Here is a 24,080-nt window from a genome sequence, read left to right as displayed (position 1 = left end):
AATAGATTATTATCAAGGTAAAGGTACATATTCCCCAGATGGCAAATTCTACCTATTCTAGCTTTTATTTTCCTTAGGATAGTGTTCTATTTATTTCATAAGTACAGAAGTTTTAATTGGATATGTCATGTTTCAAAGACAAAAGAAATGCCTAATTCACTCTAACAAACTTGTTAGTCACTGTTTATACCAAGAGGATTTCTACTCTATAGAGAATGATATTGTTTTCTTTTTCCTTTGTTGATAAATCAAAGTTTTACACTGACCTGTAGCAGCCATGCAGACTTTAAAGCAAAATCATTTCCGTGTAACACAGATATGTATATTGTTTTAGGTTTATGTATTCTTTTTCTGTCCCCGTTTTTATTCTTTGAGAAATATTTTATCCCAAAAATAGTTCAGTAAGAAAATGTTAGTTAAATGTGTTATAGTAATTTATCTGATAACAAAAAATCTATTTATAGGTTTTAATGCATTTCAATTTTAATAATATCAACTGAAGTTTTATGATTTGTATTAAAGTTACCATGTTGCTTATATATTTTTGTTGATTGAAAAGGTTTCACAGTCAAATGTATGGTGAGTATAGGAATGATTTCTAGAAATAACTTAATCTATTACATGGATTTTTATTTGTTATAAAGTCATAGTTTTTCTGTAAATGTGGTATTTATAATTTACTCTGCCAAATGCATGATCTTTTACTTGGAAAAAAAGGGGTGGTAGGGCATGTTACAGTTTTAGTCCACCCTAAATCTGTTACTGTTTGCTTTGTTCAGCAATCACTCTGATCCTCCTGGCAGGGAACAAGATCCAGAGAACATAACAGTAGTGACTTGTGTAGATAAAAAGGCCATGAATTCCGCTTTTAAGGCAAAGGGGGAATAGCCTACAAAAGAATGAAAATCGGAATAAAAGTACAGCATTGTTAACCTGCAGATCTGTTGTACCTTTGAAAATCTTACACTGCAAAAAAAAAAAAAAAAAAAATTGACACTAGAAAGATACATAATTATGTGACTGAAAATATTAAGGTCAGCATTTATTTATTGGCGATATACTTGACAATAAACTAGACTATTCCTAATTGAAAAACTGTAGAACTCTTTTCCTTAAAATTACAGGACAGTGTTTTAGTAGTGAATAAGGTGCTATAATATATTATTTATTCTTTACCAGAACAAGTCTTTAGACATGGTGAAGATGATGGGGTCAAGAAGAGTACTCCAGAGAAGAATGGGAAAGAAATGTCGGAGCAGACATTACAGAAGGTAGTCTAATCTTTAAGATATTGAACTGAGCATGTTAAATCTGAATTTTAACATAAAGGATTATATTTTAAAACGAGGGTGCATGAACTTAAACCTTGTGTGAATCCTTAATTTAAATTCATAATGCAAAATTATTGACTTGCCAAAATGGGGTAAAAAAAAAATCAATGTTAGTGAAATAAATGTGGAAACACTTGTGCTTCTGTTGACATAGATTAAAAATATTTGTGAAGGTGAAATGAAGAGAATTACAACAATAGAAATTATAAAAATTTTCATTATGTGTTTATTAGTTATAACTAAGCATTTTACTTTAAAATGGGACTATGAGACTCTATGTTATTCACGTCAGCAAACAGAGATTTATAATATTTGTACTAAAAATATGAGACACTTAGCTTCAGCACAGTAAAATGATAATATATTTATAATTATAAACTTGGAAATATAATGACTCAGCTCATTTTGGATGAAAATTTATACCCATATCATTTAGTATAGTTATTCCTATTTTAATAGAACCATCTGTGTAAATAAACCCTGTAATTACTTTACATAGTACCTATCATTAATAGTAAAATGTTATTTAAACATCTTACCATTTATCTTTATAGTTTTACATTTAATTTATATATTTGTGTATAAATACATTTTTTATCAAATTAAATCAAGTGGGGTTGGTTGCAGTTTTATTATTGTTACAAAGAAAATGTTCTTTAAATAGGTTTATTCTTATAACTGATTATCACTTGGCTATATAATACTTAGATAAAACTGACCTATCAACAGAAATATTAATGTGGCTACTTACATTTCTTACATCTGTGAATTGACTTGTAGGAAACCTAGTGATTTACAGCAGATGATGGATTTATTATATTGTACTTCTAATACTTGCCATACGATCAGGTAACAAAGGCGGTCATTTCATTTTTACTGAATGACCATTACCAGGTTAACATAATAATAAAGAACAGGAAGTGCTCACATTTATTTATCTTAAGGTAAAATGAGTAATTGAAATAATGTATACACTACCAGTTAGAATGCTATACACTTTATCCTAGCTTACCTTCTTTCTTTCAAAACAATATTTTTGTTTACCAGGCTTTGTATAATTTTTATCTCTATGGATATATAATATTATGCTACTACTTATTGCTTTGGGGTAGAAACCCTAAAGAAATCCATAATTTCATTTCAACTGTTATAAATGACTACTAATGTTGTGGACTCAGAAATCCATTTAAGTACTAAAATGCCATCAGGAATTATTTTCATTGGACCATATGCCAAATTAACATACTAATTTGTCACTTTTTTCTATATTAACTTAATGCAATTGTCTAAGTCATGATTTAACCCCTTTTAGTTGAATTACCTTATTTTAAAAGGATGTTCTTTGTGGGTGGTCTCAAATTATTTCAAACTGAAATCAATTAAAGCCCAACAAACTTAGGAAGAGTGTTTTTGTTGGTTTGTTTTGTTTTTCTTTTACCTCCCTCTTTTCTTCTTAGAGATTCAGATAGAAAAAGCTTCTTTAGGAAGGGAACCCTAGCATAATCACCTGAGCATATTCACTTTAGCACATATGAATTATGATAGTCAGCAGGGAACCATGCAAATATCTGTTCACTAAATTTCCTTCTGTCCCATTTTTTCTGAGTTGCCTATCAATAATTTTTTGTCACTGTCTCAGCTACCTATGAGTTTGCCTATTTCTCCTTTGAAATCTCAAGCTCCTCCCCTTTCTCCTTTGTCCAAAATGACACATATACCTCATTTTGCCACAATCTTTGTAATTTTCACACTTATATGAATTCCGCATGCACACGTATTAAAATTTTATTTTCTTCTGTTAATATATGTCTATTAATTTGATTATTAGCCCAGTTAGAAGCAATTAGAAAGTGGGAAGAAAATTATTTTTTAATGCCCCCACAATCTATGTGAAACTTATTCAAAATTGATTTACAAGATTGTAACAACACGAAAACAATATTTGTGCACAATAGAAATGAAACTATAACTAGATTATTTTAAAATAATATATTAACATCACACACTGTTATGGAATGAATTGTGTCTTCACCCTCCCTACCCCCCACATCTTTATGTAAAAGTTCTAATTCCTAGTATCTCAGAATAGGACTGAATTTGGAGATGGGGGTCTTCAATGAGTTAAGTCAAAAGGAGGTTATTAGGGTTTAAGCTACCCAGTCTGTAGTATTTTTGTCATGGCACTCCTAGCAAGTATATAATAAATACACATTACAAAGTGATGTGTTTTATTTGTTTTGAATGGGGCCATCATTTTGGTAAATTTTAAAAAATTTTCAGTATTGGAGGAAAAATATGGAGTTGAGTTGATTTATAGCACACAAACCAAATGCCTTTAACAATTCCTCAGACTTCCATTCTCAAAAATATATTGAAATTTTTCTTTTCCATTTTCAGAGGTCTTAAAATAAGTTGAAGAACAATTTTTGAGCGTATATCTTGAATAACATAAGCATGCTATGGACTTTCCCTTTCAAAGTCTTTGGAAATAGTTTCTTGTATTTTGTTATTTGGCCTTCAATTTAAAGGTAAATGCAAATAAATTTGGCCAGTTCTTGTGATTAAACATTGATTCGTATTAGAGAGTTAACACACTTTAAACATAATAGACTTTGACAGACATTTTTCCACCAGTATATAAAATTTTTATGAGTTGTACTCACACTTAAATGGACTTTAGTTAAAAGAAAAAAAATTATGCTAATCTTCAGAATTGCAATCTCAAATTAAAGATGGTTATTTGTTACATTATATTTTAATCAAAAGTATAAAGTTGATTTAATGGCTAATTCAGCAATATTCGGTATAAGTAATTTTATTTCAACTCAAATAATTTTCTAAAATAACTGTAAGAATGAATAATTGAGATAATGACGATGATGATGATGTGATAAACTATAAAATTTACTGTCTGCCAAAAATTGTGGTATTATATGGTCATACAATAACTAGAGGCCCAGTGCACAAATTCGTACACCAGTGGGGTCCCTTGGCCTGGCCTGCGGGATCAGGCTGAAACTGGCTCTCCGACATCCCCCAAGGGGTCCCAGATTGCAAGAGGGTGCAGGCCAGGGCAAGGGACCCTACCAGTGCACGATTGGGGCCAGGGAGGGACGCGGGGAGTTGGCCAGCCGGGGAGGAACCATGGGAGGGCCCCAGGGCGTGTCCAGCACGTCTCACTCAGTCCCGATCGCTGGACTCCAGCAGCAAGGTAACCTACCTGTCGGAGCATCTGCCCCCTGGTGGTCAGTGCACGTCATAATGACTGGTCAACTGTTTGCCCCCTGGTGGACAGTGAATGTCATAGCGAGCGGTTGAGTGTCCTTAGCATATCATTAGCATATTACACTTTGATTGGTTGAACGGACGACTGGACAACCAGACACTTAGCATATTAGGCTTTTATTACATAGGATACTTATAACTTGCCAGATAAGTGTTATTATTTCCATCTCATAGGTGAAGAACTAAAGTAAAAACAGGTTAAATATTTTGTGAGGTAAAGCAACCACAGGAGGAAGTGAGTCCAGACTTGACTCAAAATTAAATTTCCACTAGACCACACTGCTTTTTATTGATATTTTTATACCACCACTGTCAAAGTCAGATTTTATTTAAAAAGGCATAATTGATTATTTGCACAAAATACATTTTTTAAAATACAGTCTATCTTATATCATTCTGGAATCTAACATACTAAAATATTTTAAATGTATTTAAGACAAGTGTACTGTTTTGGGCAGTGAGTGACTAAAGACCACTGAAACCGAAGAGATTGTAAATTGTGACATTCCTTAATGTAATATAGTTTGTAATATTTTTTACTAAATAGAGAATAAAATTTGAAGATAGAGTGATTGAAAGAAGTAAAAATCTTTCAACCAGAGTTCATGTATTTTTTAACGCTGCATTTTTGTCACATTGTCCAGCTCTTCAAAAATGAATTTGCATTGAGAAGGAACAATAGGATTATTTTTACTGAAATACATAGAGGTTTAAAATAGTGTGGTTCAAACTTTTTGATATACTTCTACTCCAGGTCAAGAGTAAGCCCTATAAAGACATAGGTCCAGTAGTAGGTGAGTACAACATACTATGGAAAAAAGTAATTAAACTTCACTGAGATTCTTCATATTGTATTAGGAAATATTCGTGTTCCAGGACAGGGTATCCGAATAGTGATTGACTGTTGAATTGAATGAAATTTGTTTAACTCACAAGAATAGAGGGCACAGAAGGATAGATAAGTCAGAGATGACTTACACTCATGTTTAGGAAACAACTTCGTTGTCCTAAGTAAAGTCCAGTAAACTGGAAAGTTTTTAAGAATATGCATAAGCTTTAACTTGTATATTTCTGGAATATTATTGTAAATCATTAGTTATCAATACATCAAAAATATTTTCTCCTTTGAAGAATGTTGTTTTAACAGTAAATAGCAGTCCATATAATTTTTCAATCATTTAGGTTTCTTGCTTAACTCAATATTTTCTTGACTCCAGTTCTTTGTTCATTTTTCATATATAGGGTGGGACAAAAGCATGGAAAATAATACAATCATATCTAATAAAGAGGGAATATGCTAATTGACCATCACGCCCTCATAAAGATGGCAGCACCCACAGCCAATTAGGAGGAAATATGCTAATTGACTGTCACGCCCTCAAAGATGGCGGTGCCCACAGCCACAAGATGGCAGCACCCAGTCCCCTCAGCCCCGCTGGGGTGGCAGGCACACGGCACAGCTGGGCCCGCCCCCAGGCACGTCTGGCCACTCCATGTGCCTTCCTCCCGAGTCCCCCAGTCCCCTCAGCCCCCCAGCTACCCAGGGCCGGCCTGAGGTGCAGGCAAACCTCAGATGTCAGCTGCCCAGCCAACGCCTGAGGTGCAGGCAAGCCTTGGATGTCAGCTGCCCAGGGCTGGCCCGAGGTGCAGGCAAACCTTGGATGTCAGCTTCCCAGCCACCCAGGGCCAGCCCAAGGTGCAGGCAAGCCTTGGATGTCAGCTTCCCAGCCGACCAGGGCCACCTAAGGATCAGGTAACCAGGGCCGGCCAAGGTTTGTGCTACCGACAGTGGCAGCAGCAGAGGTGTGATGGGGGTGTTGCCTTCCCCTGATCGCCGGGTTGCCTCCTGCCCCGGAGGGCTCCCGGACTGTGAGAAGGGGCAGGCCGGGCTGAGGGACTCCCCTTCCAGTGCATGAATTTTCATGCACCGGACCTCTAGTAATCCTACCTAATAAAATAGTAATATGCAAATTGACCACACCTTTGCTACGCCCAAGCCACGCCCACCACCCAAAACCACGCCCACCAGCCAATCGGGGTGAGTATGCAAATTACCTAACAAAGATGGTGGTTAATTTGCATATGCTGAGGGAGGGAGGAGTGAAGACTGAAGACAACTTAGAAGGAAGATGGAGGAAAAGCGGAAAGCAAGATGGCTGCCAGAGGGAAAGCCAGGGCGGGGTGGGGCGGGGCAGGGCGGAGCGGGGCGGAGCGGGGCGGGTGGCAGAGGTGGGCAGGTGCAGGCGTGGCGGCTGCAACAGCGGCAGCAGCGACCGCGCATACGGCCGCTTGCAGGATTTTTCCTGCTAATGGGCTACTAGTTAGTAATAATATAATAATAAACTCTGTGTTTCACATACAACTATAAACTGTATAGTTGACCCACCCCATATATCTGTAACTCTTCTTTTTCTATATGGTTTGTATAACAGTGGGAGGGGCAAAAATCCTGAATTTGAATCCCAGTTTAAACTAGGAAATATTTACCTTTATGTGGTACTTCACTTTTCAGAGCCTCCATTTCCTCTTCTGGGAAGATAACTGTTGGCTCTCTCTATCTCACATAGTGAGATAATCAGAAGAGGTCTTTTATAAATGGTAAAATTTACTTTCCAAACAATAGTGATTATTTTTCAAGATTTAAATTAAAATAAACTCCTCATTGGAACTCATTGCTTAGAATTAATTGCTCTTTCTTTTTACTCAAACTTATGGCACTTAGATTCTATCCTTTATTAGGTTTATTTATGCAAGTGTCTTTCCAAATAGTTTTTGAAATTTTTTAATGTCAGGATGTTGTCATTTTTGTGTCCTTCAATGAACATTGTCTATTGAAATAAATGAAAATCTTTGATTCATATGCAACCTTTAAGTAATTATACTTTAAAGTTGTCAGGCTTTTTTTTTTGTAAAATGTTCTTTTATTGTGTAAACTAAGGACTTTATGACTATGAAAATTATTTATAATTTAGCAATAAGCATCCTTCATAATAATTTCATAAATAGACTATCAGTTTTTCATATGATTGTTAAATATTGAAGGATATGTTATTTTATTAATAAAGTTTCTCTATGTACCTGTTTTGTATAAATTGTTTTGCTCTGAAAAAAATTATATTCACAATGAGTAGATTATATTGCCAAAGTAGTTAGGATCTCAGAAAACTCTACTAAGTTTATTAGCACACTTATTTTTGTGTCACTTTGTATAGAATTGTAAGTTCTTTTACCATCTGTCCTTTATTCCACAGATGTATTATTACATTTTAGACTATGTTACATTTTAGAATGTACCTGAGAAATTAAGTAGTTTAGATTTATATTGTCCTTGTGCTTAATGTAATTTTATTTACTTACCTAAGATATGGTAATAAAATACAATGGATTATGGTTTTGGACTTTTAAAAGAATAAATGAAACTCTTCTGTTTAGGTCATTGAATTGGAAAATCGGCTAAAATCTTTTGAGAAAAGGTCGAGAAAATTAAAAGAAGGGAATAAAAAATTAATAAAAGAAAATGATTTCCTGAAATCCCTCTTAAAACAGCAGCAAGAAGAGGCAGAGACCAGAGAAAAAGAGTTATTAGAACAACTACAAAAAGAGAGTAAAGATGTAGTAAAAAACAAAGCTGAACTTCAAGTAAAAATCAGTGAGCTCGAGAGAGAAGTCACTTTCCTAAGGAGACAAGTGGCAGAAACTAATGGGTTGAAAAATGAAGAGCTGATGAATTCAGTGGAGAAATTGCAGCACTCAGTAGACAAAGCTAAATCTGAGATGGCCACCACAGAAGTAAGATCTGGGCAATATGATTGTAAAACAACCACTACCAAGGTTAAATTTAAAGCCGCCAAGAAAAAGTGCTCTGTGGGTCGTTACCACACTGTTCTCAATCACTCCATCAAGGTTATGAGCAATGTGTTTGAGAACCTCAGCAAGGACAAGGACTGGGAGGATGTGAGTGAAAGCAGGTAAGACTCTCATTAACTTAGCTCTGTGGTGGGGACACTGTGCATATGTAAAGCACCAGCAAATGGAGATTGAATTTAAACTACTGTCGATTTGGTATTCAGAAAAAATACTGTCAGATCCTTTGAAATATCTTGGGAGGTCTTGTTCTGAGCTTATTGACTGAAATTTGCATGCAAAATTAGCCACAACTGCATGAGTATTTGAATAGGTGCCAGGAAACCCAAAAGAAGGCAATGCTTGATTTCTTCCAGTGATGCTATTTTCATGCAGTCATGAGGCTTGAAATTGACAGTTTGGCAGGTTGATTTAATTTGCTGGCCCTTTGCATATTCACACTGACAGCTAAGGATTCCCAGGCAAGCCTACTAAGTCGGTTTAGTTATCTTGTGACATGCCAACCTGGGAGGAGAAACATTTTCCCCCTTAATTTAGTTAGATAAATTTTGAATGACCCATTTCAGCTTGTTACCAGATGTCTACAAGCTGTTTAACATCCTTTAAATTAAGAACCATCTTCACTAATTATTTCATGTATGTATTATGCAAAGTCATTGTACTAACTTTAATTGAATGATGGTTAAAATTTAGTTCTTTAAAGTTATAGCTCTGTAGATTCCTAGTCTTAAATTATACAACTCCTACTGAGTAGCAACAGGAGAATACTAAAAATCTATATTTTCCCTTATCTTTGGCTATATATTCATATGTGCACTTGAAGCACATCAGTGACACAAAGACAAATAGATAATAGACACCTCTTTGAGACTTACCATAGAAGTTAATGTTGTCAGAATTGTTAATAGAAAAATTAAACAATTTTCCATAATTCTGATTCCAGATGAAGTGGGGTCCTCTTCCCCACTGGGTGTTGTTGAAGGTGAAGTTTTTATGATATCCAGAGAAAAAGAATTTTCTGAAACTCACATGGGAGATAGAGTTATTTTTAATTAATTAATTACATGGGCTTCTAAAGTCCCATTTTCCTTTCTTTGTCCAGTCATAGAAATATACATGGGGTTTCAGTAAAGCTAAAATCAAAGCCAGCACCCAGAGTTTCCTTTCCAGTTTAGCATCAGACTAGTTGCAGTCCATTGGTCCATTATATGTGGGGTCCATATGGCCATAGATGAATGGAGGGAAGCAGGAACAAAAGAGCCCCATAAGCCCAAAGTCATACAAGTCCCAAGTGTGCCTTACAGCAGGCACCTTTCCTAGTCATCCCAGCTTTACTGGGCATGTGTCAATCATCTCTTTGTTGGACCCCTGTGGAATGTAAAGTTGTAGCTTCCTGATGAAACTGAATGACATGCTTATAATATCTGGCCTTCTCTTTGCTCCTTTCTTGTTATTAATAACTAGCTAATTACAATGGCATCAATTCTGTCTTGTTTTATAATGGCATATATTTCCTTTTATTTTCCTAAGTATTTTTTTTTAAATCCTTAATAGTGGTATGTTTTAGATTTAGGATTGGGGGAGAAAGGGGATACAAAAAAATAATAACTTTATTTCTACCTTCTAAATTCTTCTATCTGGGCTAACAATCAAATTAATATAGACAGATTAACAGGAGAACATAGTCAAGATTTATTACTATGGTTGTACTTGCTGGGCATATCATATGATATGAGACCTAACAGGCATTGAACAAGTGAAGCTTATGTGCCATTTTGGACAAAGTGGGGCAGGGGTCTGTGATTCCAAAGGAAGTAGGTGATGAACAGGTAGGAGAAAGAGCAAACATATGGTCAGCAAATTCTTGCTGGGCCATCCAGAAATAGTGGGACACAGAAGGAAACAGACTTTGCTAGATTTCTTCCTGTCTGTCACATATGTGCTAAGGTGAATATGCTAAGGTTCTCTTTCTGAAGCAGGTTTTTCTATCTGAATTCCTTTAGGCATAACAGTGGAGGATCACAGGTTCTTTCTGAGTCTTGTTTCTTAACAACCAGCTTAAAATCAATACCACAAAAGTCACATTTTAGGGAAGACAAAACTTTGGTCCCCTTAGGATATCTCTAGGTAGTTTTCTTAAGCATAGACATAGAATTGAAACTTATTTTAAAATGTAGTTCTCAAACTTGTGTGCATATTAGAATCACGTGGGGATCTTATAAAAATTCCAAAAGCTCATGTCACACCCCAGTACAATTCATTCTTAACTTTTGGAGTGGGATACAAGCTTCAGTATTTTTTAAACTCTCCAGCCAATTCCAATATGCAGAGAAGTTTTGAAACCACTCTTTTATTTTTTTTTATTTTTATTTTATTTATTTATTTTATTAAGGTATTATATGTGTACATATCTTACCATTGCCCCCTCACCCCACTCCCATACATGCCCTCACCCCCCAGAGTTTTGCGTCCATTGGTTATGCTTAATATGCATGCATACAAGTCCTTCTGTTGACCTCTTATCTCCCCCACCTCTCCCTAACCTTCCCGCTGTAATTTGACAGTCTGTTTGAAACCACTCTTTTAAATGATCATTGGGTCAGGCCCCTTGTCAACAGGCAGGTAATGAAGGTAGGAAAGAAGGACCAAATATGCATTTCTATTCTTTGTGACCTCTTCTAAGGTTTCCCCCCTGTTCTCCAAAGCAGTTAGAGATAAAATACTATTTAGCTTAAAACCCACTAAGCGCTTATGTCTTCAAGGAAATTCTAGTTTCAGCTACTAATTATATCTCATCCAGTTGGTATGTGTGAGTATGTATGTATGAGTAAGTATATGAAAGTTACATAATACACTCAGTTCTAATTTTATCATATTAATGCATGTGCAGAAGTCACATTTGGGGAGATATATCACACACTGTCTCTTAAAACATAGGGTTGTCATTTAAGTTATTGAACAGTGAAACTCAATTTTATACGGTGAGGATTAGTGTTCCATTTCTTGCCTGACAGAAAATCCTTAGGAATAATTCAGCTGCAAAGAATTCTTCAACAATTAGAAATCCCACAGTGGAGCCTAAGGAATTCAGAACATTCTGTTTATTTTAGCTTTTTATAATCTGGAATATAAGAAATTTACTTGAATACTTAGAAAAATAGAACTTTATCCTTTATATATAAATATATAATTAGTACCTTATTAGTATTTATTTCCTGTAGTTGCTTAGTATTATAAGAGTATGCTGTCAAATGACAAAAATAATACAATTTACTAATGAGTTTAAAGTCCTTTATTCAGGCGACAACACCCATGGATTAGTGGATTACAGAGCCTAACAAGCAGTGGAACACTATTCCTGAGGGAATTTTGATAAGAGAGAGTTTTATAGAGCATTAGAAGAGGCAAGGAAGGAACAGGGACTGATTGACTAGGAGGCTGAGTATTTCCTAATAAGGCTAGCACATCTTATTTTCTAAGGTAAGTTAAGTTAATTAAAGCTGAGTTGGAGGATTGTGATTGGGGTAGGTTAGTTTCCTTGACAGTGAAGTGTGGGGTGGAAAAATTAATTTTCCTTCTACCATTCTCAATTCTTCCAGCTGGACTAGTAATCAGATTGACATGAGACAAATTACCAAGAGAAAATGTCTAAATATGTTACATATATACATACTGGGGTTCCATATGAATATGGGTGTTGAAGTTTGGGACTTCAAAGGGGAGAAAGGTAGTTCACATGGAGATTGAAAAGCAAATGTTTGGTAAATAAATGTTTGCTGGGCCATCTTTAACAATGGGACACAGTGAGGGCTTTGATCAAACAGGCCTTCCTAGGTTCTTCCCTGTGTATCACACACTAATTCATATTAAACTACAGTTACCTGTGATCATATCTTTCTTACTGGAGGAGGTTCTCTATGTAAATTCTTTTAGGCAGTAAGAGGGAAAGTTCTAAGGTTTTTCCTGATTTTTTTTCCCCTTGAAAATGACCAGCTTAAAGTAATCAGTATTCCAAAAGGCATATTTTGGGATGAAAAACTCTGTTTTCCCTTAGAGGCATTGCCCATAAGTGTGGCTGACTTAGGTTTAGATTTCTGACATGGACCCTGCCACTGGGGCATCCTGCATTTTGTGGGTCCCAATATACAAATTACCTTTATCAATGTCCATTCAGTAATGGGTGATAATCAGGAGTTGTTAATACCTTAAATAAGAAAAACAAGTTCAGCAAGTATATTAATCTAATTTGTGGGTAATATGATATTGAAAGGGTTGGAGACTGTTTTATAAAACAGAATTAAAATCTCCAATATCTCAACAAACTAGGAAGATACAATTATACACAAGACTACAGGCATTGAACTATAAAATGCTATTTGCTCAACTATACAATGGGAAAAATATTGGTGTTGGCAACAGTGTACATAAAAATGTTTTATGAGGCTTTGTTAAATCCTATGTGAGTCTACAGTACAATATACATGCCAGAGAAGCTTACACAATTTTAGTCTGCACCTACCAGGAGTTTACTAAGTACTTCTCATAGTACACTTCGATTATGAAATTAATTCTGCACATAAAGCTGCATCAAAATAAGTTGGAGTACATTCAAGAGTGACCAGGGTGAGAAAGAATTTTAGAAGCATTCATATTGGAAAAATATGAAAAAGCTAGAGATGTCTCAAGCATCATATAACTGTTTAAATAGTTACAAGATCATCCATGTGGTAAAGGGATTGGACTTACTTCTATATTCTGCTCAACCTTAGCACTTCTAAATCTTCCTTCCTTGCTTTATGTTTTCTCTGTAACACACTCTATTAACATACTATATGTTTTACTTATTTTTATTTGTTACCTGCCCCCCACCGAGCCCCCTCATCCCACTAGGATGAGAGTAGGATATTTGTCTACTTTATTCACTTACTAATGCCCAGAAAAGTACCTGGCACATAGTTGATGCTTAACAAGTATTTTATTGAATGATGAATGGCCCTAAGAGATGAAACTGGGATAAATGGGAGAAAGCCTCAGGGATTCACATTTTGTCCTAGAGTAAGGGGAAACATTGTTAGAAATGTTAAAGCTTTCTGCTCTGGCTCAGAAAGTAGTGAGTACTCCAATCCTGAAAGTGATCAAACTGCTGCTGCCTGAGAAACACTTAGTAGAAATACTATAGAAGTGATGCTAGTTTGTATTTGATCCTGGATAATCTAATTTCTTGATGAGAGATGAGATTTTATATTTAGACTAATTTTCTTTCTTACCACTGAAAACCAGTAAGTGCTCAAATTAAAGTTCCAGTTTAAATGCAGTTTGTGCTATAATATTATTTGGTCTTGAACTTAAAAGAGGTGCATTTAACAACTCTTCTTGGATTTTATGTTCCCCTTTTTCCCCCCAAAAGCAGTGATTCTGAAACACAGACCTCTCAAAATTTGGGAACAATTATTGTAGAAACATCCCAGAAAATAAGTCCTATAGAAGATGGAAGAGACCAGAAAGAAAGTGATCAAATAGAAGACAGCCATATGCAAGGAAAAAGAATAGTACAAACATATTCAAAAACAGATGGCAAGACCCCAAAGGTATATATACATTTTTCTTAATTATAAGCTATGTTTTTAATTTTATTTTATGCTTCATTATTTAAATCAAGTTTTGTTGCCAGTGATTTAACGTGAATCCTTAAAAATTAACTTATCTTAGAAATATGCAGTGTAGGTATACACTTCTTAATATTTTCAACTCCAATTTGTTTCTATTTTTTGTGTAGATAAAATGGAAATAGGTAGTATCCTTCTAAATATAAATCTTAAGGTATTTATATCTCAGCCCAAAATTAAAAGTGATAATAAGCTCATTATTTTCAAGTATATGAAATATACCACATGTGGAAAATTATGTATCTTATTAGCGTTTGTGATGATGAAGTTATTTAGTTTAACTAAATATATTAATTTCTAGGATTTACCTAATTTCCCAAAGTGTTTTAAATCTTAAGATATTAATCTTCCAAAAAATTTGTATTTCAAACAACTTATTAATTCTTACTATGGATACATCATATCACCAAAAGGTTTATGTGTTCAGCTTAAATCAGTGAAAAAGAGGAAAAATAATTTTGCTGTAAAAAAATCATCTTTTAACCTATAGGGTTCTTTTAAAATCAGATCCAAAAGTGTTTATTTTTTGAGGTCTCATAAGAACTTTGGAAGAAAAAGTTCAAGGATGACAAAAGTTTCTTTTAGTTATCACCAGAATAAAGTTCAGATGAAGCATTATATACTAAGTGTTTGCTGATTCATTGATTGATTGGTAAATAGATAAATTTTATAGAAATCTCTATAAAATCTATTTTGCCACATATTATTTGGGTGGGAATTTTGTTTAGTTGCAGTCATGTATGTATAGCACAAAGCGTTTGTAAATAAAAGTAACTCATAATCCATTCATATAATAATAATATAGTATGAACTACTTGGAATAAATTTATATACATTGTTTGTAGTCAGAAAACAAACGTTGACCAAATTGTAGCAACTGTATTTTGAAAATATTAGACCTTCTCTATAACCCCAAAGATAACCATTATTTTAACTTTAATTTAATTCCCAACTCCTTTATTTTATTGTTAAAATTATGGTTAATTTAATCTGTTTTTGAATTTTATATATATACTAGTAGCCCATCGCGCGATATCACATGCAGTAGGCCGCCCACCACTTCCATGGGAGCTGGCGGGAACCGCAGTGCACACTGGGAGCCAAGCCGCTTCCGAGGGAGGTGGGCCTGCCATCTCCTCTCCGGGCCTGCACTCGGCCTAGGAGGCTGCGGGCTGGCCCTCCACCCCCCATCCCCCAGAGGCCCTCTGCGGCCGGGGCGTTGCCGCGGTGACAAAGCAATCATCCCGCCCCAGCCGCTTCACGCCCACTGCCCAGAGGCCCTCCATCGCCATGGCAACGAAGCAAGCATTCCACCAGGCCACTCATGCTGCCTGCTCTCAGCGGACTCCAGCGAGGCTGAGGGGACTGGGCGCCACCATCTTTGTGATGGAGTGGTGGTTAATTTGCATATTACCCTTTCATTAGATAGGATGTATGTATATATATGTATGTGTGTGTGTGTGTGTGTATATATATATATATGTATGTATATATATGTATGTACATATATATAAAGATGTTCAACATTATTAACAATTAGGGAAATGCAGATTAAGACCCTGATGAATCCTCACTGTGTGGCTCAGTTGGTTGGAGCATTGTCCCATACATCAAAAAGTTGTGGGTTTGATTCCTGGTCAGGTCATATACCTAGGTTACAGGTTGGCTCTCAGGACATGGCTGGTACTGGAGGAAACCAGTCTCGATATTTCCCTCTCATTCTCTTTCTCTCTCTCTCTCTCTCTCTCTCTCTCTCTCTCTCTCTCTCTCTCTCCCCACCCCTCTCCCTCTCCCTCTCCCTCTCCATCTCCCTCTCCCTCTCCCTCTCTCTCTCCCTCTCCCTCTCCCTCTCCCTCTCCCTCTCCCTCTCCCTCTCCCTCTCCCTCTCCCTCTCCCTCTCCCTCTCCCTCTCCCTCTTTTTAAAACCAATAAAACAAGTACCCATCAGTACATGAGTGATAAAAAAGCTGTGGTGCATTTACACCATAGAATACTATGCAGCAGTAAAAAAGAAGGCTCTCTGACCCTTTGAGACAGCATGGAGGGACCTGGAGAATATTATGCTGAGTGGGTGTGGGCTAGAAGGGATCAGTGGGGAAAAAAGGGGCGACATCTGTAATACTTTCAACAATAAAAATTTTTAAAAATATAATCAATAAAGCATGTTCTCAGGTAAGGATACACATCTACTAGAATAGCTAAAATAAAAAATAGTGAATATACCAAATACTGGCAAGGATGTAGTGAAACTGGATCTCATATATTTCTGTGTGAATATAAAGTGGTACAGCATTCTGAGAAATAGTGGGCAGTTTCTTCAAAAAAGTAATCATACACTTATCATACAAACCAGCCACCTCACACTTGGACACTTATTCCACAAAAATGAAAGTTTATGTTTACAAAAAAAAACCTATACATGAATGATCATAACAGTTTTATTTGTAAAAGCCCAAAACTGGCAACAACTAAAACTTTCTTCATTAGCTGAATTGTTAAACTGTAATACATCCATACCGTGGAATACTGCTCAGCACTAAAAAGTACAAATTGTTGACACAATGTCTTAGCTTTTTTGCCTCAAATTTATCAGTTTGAGTTTGGACCTAGGCCTTTTTTCCCTGTCTGTGTTGATATTTAAATAGAATTTCAAGGTCACAAGGGATTATCAGTTGTTCTGTATTTTGTTGTTTCTTGATTCCTACTTTACTTCATTTTTGGCCTTAGAATTTCCCTTATTACTTACCATATTACAAAGATACTTTAACTGTGTTTGTTTCAAAGTATGAATTTTTTTTCTGAAGCCCTTTTTTATTTTAGTTCTAGTTAATTTGATGCTAAGTCTAGTGACTAATAGTTAAATTTGGTAATAATTTTTTGGATCTTTTTACAGTGCTCAGTAATAGCACTTAAATATTAATTGAATCTTAGTAAAGCAATGAAACTTTAAAAAAATACATCTTATATACTGTTTATGAGGACAAGTTCAAATAAGACATTTCAAAAATATTTTGAGAGATGACATATAGTTTAAAGGAAAATAATTACTTCAAAAGAAAGTAACCCTTAGATAAGGGTTTCTGGTATTTGTGTTAACAAATCAGTTTTATTACTTTAGAACCATGCCTTGTATATAATATAATTTATGTATCCATCAACATAAAATATAGGGTTCATTGTCAAAGTAACATTGGGCCAAATTTACTTTTTCTTTTAATTTTTACTATATTTATTTGTTCCTGAGTTGGGATCTTTGAAAAAAAAAATGTTTTAAGTAGTTTAGATTAGTCTAGATTAACATTGTTCCTTTTCCCCAGCCAATAAAGTCTTAAACAAGACCACATATTTTATTATTAGGATTTATAATATTTGAAATAGTCTATTTAAATTTTTGCTTTGGGGAAGCTTTTTTAAACTGATGAATATTTTGGAACAAAAGTCAACATAGCTTTATTTTATATATAACTTTAGTATATTGAAATGTCATGAGGAAAACATGCAGCTTCAAGAAAACTTGCTTTATGATCATCAACATTATTTTAGCATCCTTTGCCAGAAGGGGTTCATCAGTCAGAAAACAGTATATGAGAAAAGGAACCTAGATTCCCAGAGAATAAGTTATTAAATATTTTATTTTTGTTGCTTTTACTGTATTTCCCCCTAGGTTTATAAATGGTCCCTAGGTTAAATTATTAGTACTACCTTGTGGTTGACTTTTGTATTTGTATCTTCTGCGCTCTAGGTCAATTTTAGTGTACACTTTTTGTTCATTTATGAGTTCTGGTATCAATTATAGAATTTTATTGTCTAGGCTTTTAACTGCATAAACAAATATATTTTCAAGTAAATAAATATTATTTATCATGTTAGCTCACTTGACGTTTTTGAGTAACAATCTAATTTTTATGAAACCTTCAAATTTAGGATTATTTTCATTACAAGAATGCCAAAAAGCCAACTTTTCAAAAGAAGAATGGTAATATTCAAAAGAGTTCACATACAACGGGTCCTAACAGAGGTAAGAATGCATATGTAATTAATAGGGTCTTTGTGATTTAATGTGATTTAAAAATATTATGAACAGCATTATTTATATAACAGTTATATTTTCTCAGTTAACAGAGAAAAATTAAAAAATATATCTGCCCAGAAATCAAGTAGCAGTGTTATCTTATTACGAGAAAGAATTATATCCTTGCAGCAACAAAACAGTGTACTTCAGAATGCCAAAAAAACAGCAGAATTGTCTATTAAAGAATATAAAGAAGTCAATGAAAAGCTCCTTCATCAGCAGCAAGTATCTGATCAACGATTTCAAACAAGCAGACAGACAATAAAGGTAAAAGGAAATAAATTATGATAGACTATATTATAAAAGTATATATTTTCTTTTACATGTTTTGTTTGGTTCATATTTGTGTTAGACATATCTATGAATTAAAAAAATTTTTTTCCAGGCACTACTAACTAATATAATTAGTTTAATACCTAGATTTCTTTAATAAGTTCATATTAAGGAACAACCTTTATCAGGAAGACAACTCCAAATAAAAAAAAATATTTTACTAGCATTCCTTTTTCACATCTATCATTTATATATATATTTTTGCATTATACCTTAGATTTTAAATGCAGGCTACATAAATGCATATAGGTTGCCCATTTGCCCATGTCTAAAAGTTTGAATTTATCATTATAAATTGCATTGTTAACTGGCAATTGCCTCAGTTCCTATTTTCAAATACTAGTTTAAAATGTGAAGGTTTTAATATAAATATCTATATTAATATGTTCTTATAACTTATTTGTGATTCTTTTATTCAGGTGAATTGAGTTTTCTGTAACAATTTTTAGATATATTATACATTATTGCTGGTTATCATAATTTAATCTTAGAGCAATGAAAAAGAAAAGTTTCTTAAGTCTCCATTCCTAAAGGTATTTGTTTGTATAAGGAATGAATTTTGGAAATTTGTTGTTTTAGACAGAAGAATTCTTTCATACATTTTAGAAAATAATTTTTAAATCACAATCACAAGATGTTTAAATTATACTTAGCTTCTCTACTTCTAACATCTAATGCTTTAATTCAAGCAATACTCAGAAATGTTTTTTATTATAAAGGACTTAATATTATACTTGTTATACCAATAATAGGTGTTTTGGCTTTATTTCAAAGTAGCCTTATACCCTAACTTGATCTGTGTTCCATATATATGGTTCAGTTAGTTAATAATGACGTTCAACTCATCCATATCCTTGCTGATTTTCTGTCATCTATTATTGAAACTGAAGTATTGATATCACCCATTATTTCTTATAATAACTTTAGTGAGACATAGTTTACATACCATACAATTCTCTCAGTTAATTCAGTGGTTATTACAATATTGAAAAATTTGTGTGACAATCACCAAAATTAATTTTGAACATTCTTATAACTTCAAATATAGACCCTGTACCCATTAGCTATCATTCTTCTATTCCAGCATCTCTCATAAGCTCTGAGCAACCACTAATCTATATTCTGTCTCTGAGGTTTTACCTATTCTAGACATTTCATATACATGGAGTCATGCAGTACATGGGTTTTTTGTCTGGCTTCATTCATTTAGCATTATATTTTCTAAGTTTTCTATGTTGTAGAATGTAGTATTTTGAAAATTTACTCCTCCATAAAAGCAATAAAAACAGGCAAAAATAGTCAGAATCAATATTTTCATAACATTCGGTACAGAATCTAATCTAAGTGTTAATGTAATAGTTAAGGCAAATAATTGATGACTCAAAGTTACAGATGTTTGCCTGATTACCCCTAACTGCTCTCCCCTGCTGGCCTGATTGCCCCTAACTGCCTCTCTCTTGGCCCCCGTCACCATGGCTTTGTCCAGAAGACATCTGGTCTAATTAGCATATTACTCTTTTATTAGTATAGATTATAGCAACCTGGATAGATTAAGACCGATTTTAGTACTGGGAGTTGGGTGGCATTTTAACATACCTAAAATTTGGAAGCAACTTTGGATAATGGGTAGATTCTGGAAGAGTTTTGAATTGCATACTGGAGATTTGGACATTAAGGGCATTCTGGAGAGGTATCAGATGGAAATGAGGAACATGTTATTAAAAGAACAGAAGAAAGGGAATTCTTTTCTTGCCTGGACTGTGTTCTAGTGTTTTTCAGAAGGTAGAACTTGTAAGCAATGAATTTGTATATTTTTATTAAGACCATAATTTTTTGGAGCTGCTCTAGGTTTACAGCAAAATTGAGGGGAAGCTACCAGGGTTTCCCATATATCTCCAGCCCCTATACATGCATAAATTCCTCCATTATGAATATCCCTCCCAGAAAGGTACATCCTAATATATAAAAACCCTGAGTCCGTCACATCCGCAGCGACCTGAGACTCGACCTAATGCCTAAACTGCGCGCACAGCATGCTCTGGTGGGTGGGGACTTGTGGCAGCAGAGACGGGGATGGGGAAGGCGGGGCTGGCACTCACACTCACTCACAACCACACAGACACACACGGCGCCCACCAGCTCACAGCCTTTTCTCCCTTTCTTTCCTTCCTGCCCAGCTTGCTCTCGGAGCCTCTCTCAGAATAAGGAAACAAAACAGACTGTGACTGAAAAGGCCTGGATGGATGGGAGAGTGGGCAGTGGGTGGAGTGGCCCCCACTGGCCCTGCCCCCTCCCAGCCGGGAAAGAGGAAGAGGGATGCAGGGAGGCCTAGAGGACTGCTGAGAAAAAACAAAGAGAGACAGAGACTGGGCAAGATCAGGTCAGCAGGGGAGGGCAGTTGGGGGCAACCAGGCCAGTAGGGGAGGCAGTTGGGGGCAAGATCAGGAGCAGGGGAGGGCAGTTAGGGGTGATCAGGCAGGCAGAGGCAGTTGGGGGCGAGATCAGGCCGGTAGGGGAGAGCAGTTGGGGGCGAGATTAGGCTGGCAGGGGTGGGCAGTTAGGCACGATCAGGCAGGCAGGCAGAGGCAGTTAGGGGCAATCAGGCAGGCAGGCAGAGGGGTTAGGGGCAATCAGACAGGAAGGCAGAGGAAGTTAGGGGTGATCAGGCAGGTAGGCAGGTGAGCGGTTAGGAGCCAGCGGTCCCAGATTGTGAGACGAATGTCCCTAATTGAAGAGGGTGCAGGCTAGGCTGAGGGACCCCCCCACCCTTGTGCACAAATTTCATGCACCGTGCCACTAGTTTATTGTAATTGACAAATCTACATTAATACATCATCATCACACAAAGTCCGTAGTTTACCTTAAGGCTCACTCTTGGTGCTCTATATTCTTTGGGTTTGGACAAATGTATAATGACATGTATTCATTTCACTGCCGTAAAACTCCTCTGTTCTATGCTTATTTATCCCCCTCTCCAATCCCTGGCAACTGTATCCATAGTTTTGCCTTTTCAAGAATGTTATATACAGGCATACCTTACAAATATTAGGGTTGGGTTCCAGACCACCATGATAAAACAAATAATACAATAAAGCAAACCATAATTTTCTTGCTGGTGAAGGGTCTTCCTTCAATTTGTAAAAAATTCAACATCTGTGAAGCACAATAAAGCAAAGTGCAATAAAATGAGATACTGCTATAGTTGGAATCATACAGTATGGATGCTTTTCAGATTGGCTTCCTTCTCTTAGTAATAAGCGAAGGTTCCTCCATGTCTTTTCATAGCTCAAGAGTTCATTTCTTTAAAAAAAATTTTTTTATTGATCTCAGAGAGAGGAAGGGAGAGATAGAAACATCAATGATGAGAAAGAATAATTGATCAGCTGCCTCCTGCATACCCCTTACTGGGAATCAAGACTCCAGCCTGGGCATGTGCCATGACCAGGAATCAAACTGTGACCTCCCGGTTCATGGGTCAACACTTGACTACTGAGCCACACCAGCTGGACAGTAGTTCATTTCTTTTAATGCTGAATAATAGTCCATTGTTTGGATATTCATAGTTTATTTATTCTCCTAGTGAAGGAGATCTTGATTGCTTCCATGCTTTGGAAATTAAGAATAAAGCTGCTATAAACATCTATCTGCAGGTTTTTGTGTGCACATAGGTTTTCAGTGCTTTGGGGTAAATACTAAGGAATGTAATTGCTGGATCATATTGTAAGATGTTTAGTTTTGTAAGAAACCACCAACTGTCTTCCAAAGTCTGTACCATTTTGAATTCTCACCTGCAATGAGTGAGAATCCTATTGCTCTACATTCTCACCAGCACTTGGTGTGGTCAGTATTCTGGATTTTTGCCATTCTAATAGGTGTGTAGTGATATCCTATTGTTGTTTTACTTTACATGTCTCTGATGACATATGATATAGCACCTCATTTTTATGCTTATTTGTCATCTGTTTATCTTCTTTGGTAAGGTATTTGCTTGGGCCTCTCACCCATTTTTTAATTGGATTGCTTGTTTTCTTACTGCTGAGTTTTAAGTGTTCTTTGTATATTTTGGATAATAGTCCTTTATCAGATGTGTCTTTTGCAAATATTTTCTCCCAGTCTGTGGCAGAATGAGTCTTCTCTTTCTCTCAATATTGTCTTTTGCAGAACATAGTACATTCTCAATAAAAGGATGGAGTTTTTACCAAGTCACTTATATTATAATGCATATATTTTTATCAAGAATTAAAAAATTTATTTTCTACTTCAAGAACCTTCCTCTTTTATTTACATCATTCTAAATCCAGCTCATCATTCAAAGCCTGGTTCATGTATCATTTCCTATATGTAATATTTCCCAGAGCCTTTTCTTTTTTTAAGTTTAGCATAAAATAAAGAATCTGTTGTAATCTAGTAAGTCTGATGTAATGATTTGACATGTAAATGAAGTATACTATAGGCTTTTGTGATTAGGAACTGGAGAATGAATCTGAAAGTTAGGAGTGGAAGAGCCAGATATACATAGATCAAGAATGAATATCCATTAAGGAAGTGAAGGCATTGACGATATTGAAGGAGCTGACTAAAAAGTGGACAAACCAGCTAATAGATTAATAGTGTCATGAAAGTGCTGGAAGGTATGATTTTGATATGAAAGTTAGTAATGTAGTGGTATGGTGCTTTCAGTGAGAATGGGGTGTACCATCTCCTGTTTGTGGCAAATCCTAGTAGGCCTATATAACTTATGTTACGTTACCTTTCTAGTTACTATAGGTATTTAATTTTCTGAATCCTGATTTGCACAATGGCCCTATATGTTTTCTAAAAGAAGAGGATACTCATTTTTATCCCCCCATTTTTATTCTCCCTCTCTATATAACTCTCATTGGTTTGTGTAGCAAAAAGAGGCATGGCAGTATTTCCAAAAGTTAGAGAAGGGATGCTTTACAAAATATGGCCTAGAGAACTCTTTCGAGAGTTTTCTTTTATTTTACCCAAATAGCTTGTATAGTAAACATTTCTTGTAGGGTATTCAGTTTATATATATCAGATTCTCCAGGGCCATGGCTTTTGCCAGATGAAGCACTTTTGATTTTGAGGCTGATGAAACACAGTGCTATTATTGATCTGTGCATGGCATAGCCTGTCGCTCTCCTAGCAGAGTGTAGCAATATTTATCCAGGAATTTGTGAAATGTCACTCGGATCATGTTCGCAAGGTAAACTGTGCAAAAACCAGGATCTGAGCTGAGAATCCAGGTGGAATTGGACGTGACTGTCTTATTCCTACATCTTATCTTCTAGATGAACCAAGTGACATTTATTAACAGAATATGTGTGTCCTATATTAGTCTTTGTAAGGAACTGTTATCATTTATAATACTCTGTGCTATAAAATCACACTTATACTCTATTTTCAGATGCACTTGCAATCTTATCACAGAGAATATTAAGAAAATGTAACCTGAAAAACTGTTTATAATGAACAGTGTTATAATATAATGCACAGTAGCATTTTCCTATATTCCTATGTAAT

At 35.4% G+C, this 24,080-nt stretch overlaps 1 protein-coding gene across 1 annotated transcript in view; it reads left to right on the top strand.

Annotated features, from left to right (window-relative positions):
• Positions 1-24,080, top strand: part of CNTLN (centlein) — a 275,134-nt gene that overhangs the window by 185,008 nt on the left and 66,046 nt on the right. Inside the window, exons 14-18 of the mRNA XM_054727420.1 lie at positions 1,180-1,271; positions 8,049-8,584; positions 13,888-14,068; positions 18,071-18,164; positions 18,262-18,485. Of these exons, the coding sequence (XP_054583395.1) occupies positions 1,180-1,271; positions 8,049-8,584; positions 13,888-14,068; positions 18,071-18,164; positions 18,262-18,485 (1,127 nt within the window). The remainder of the gene's footprint in view (positions 1-1,179; positions 1,272-8,048; positions 8,585-13,887; positions 14,069-18,070; positions 18,165-18,261; positions 18,486-24,080) is intronic.

The sequence above is a fragment of the Eptesicus fuscus genome, chromosome 15, assembly GCF_027574615.1.
Source record: "Eptesicus fuscus isolate TK198812 chromosome 15, DD_ASM_mEF_20220401, whole genome shotgun sequence".
Lineage (NCBI taxonomy): Eukaryota > Metazoa > Chordata > Mammalia > Chiroptera > Vespertilionidae > Eptesicus > Eptesicus fuscus.
The sequence above is the reverse complement of the archived record's forward strand: the minus strand, read 5'-3'. Positions and strand labels throughout refer to the sequence as shown.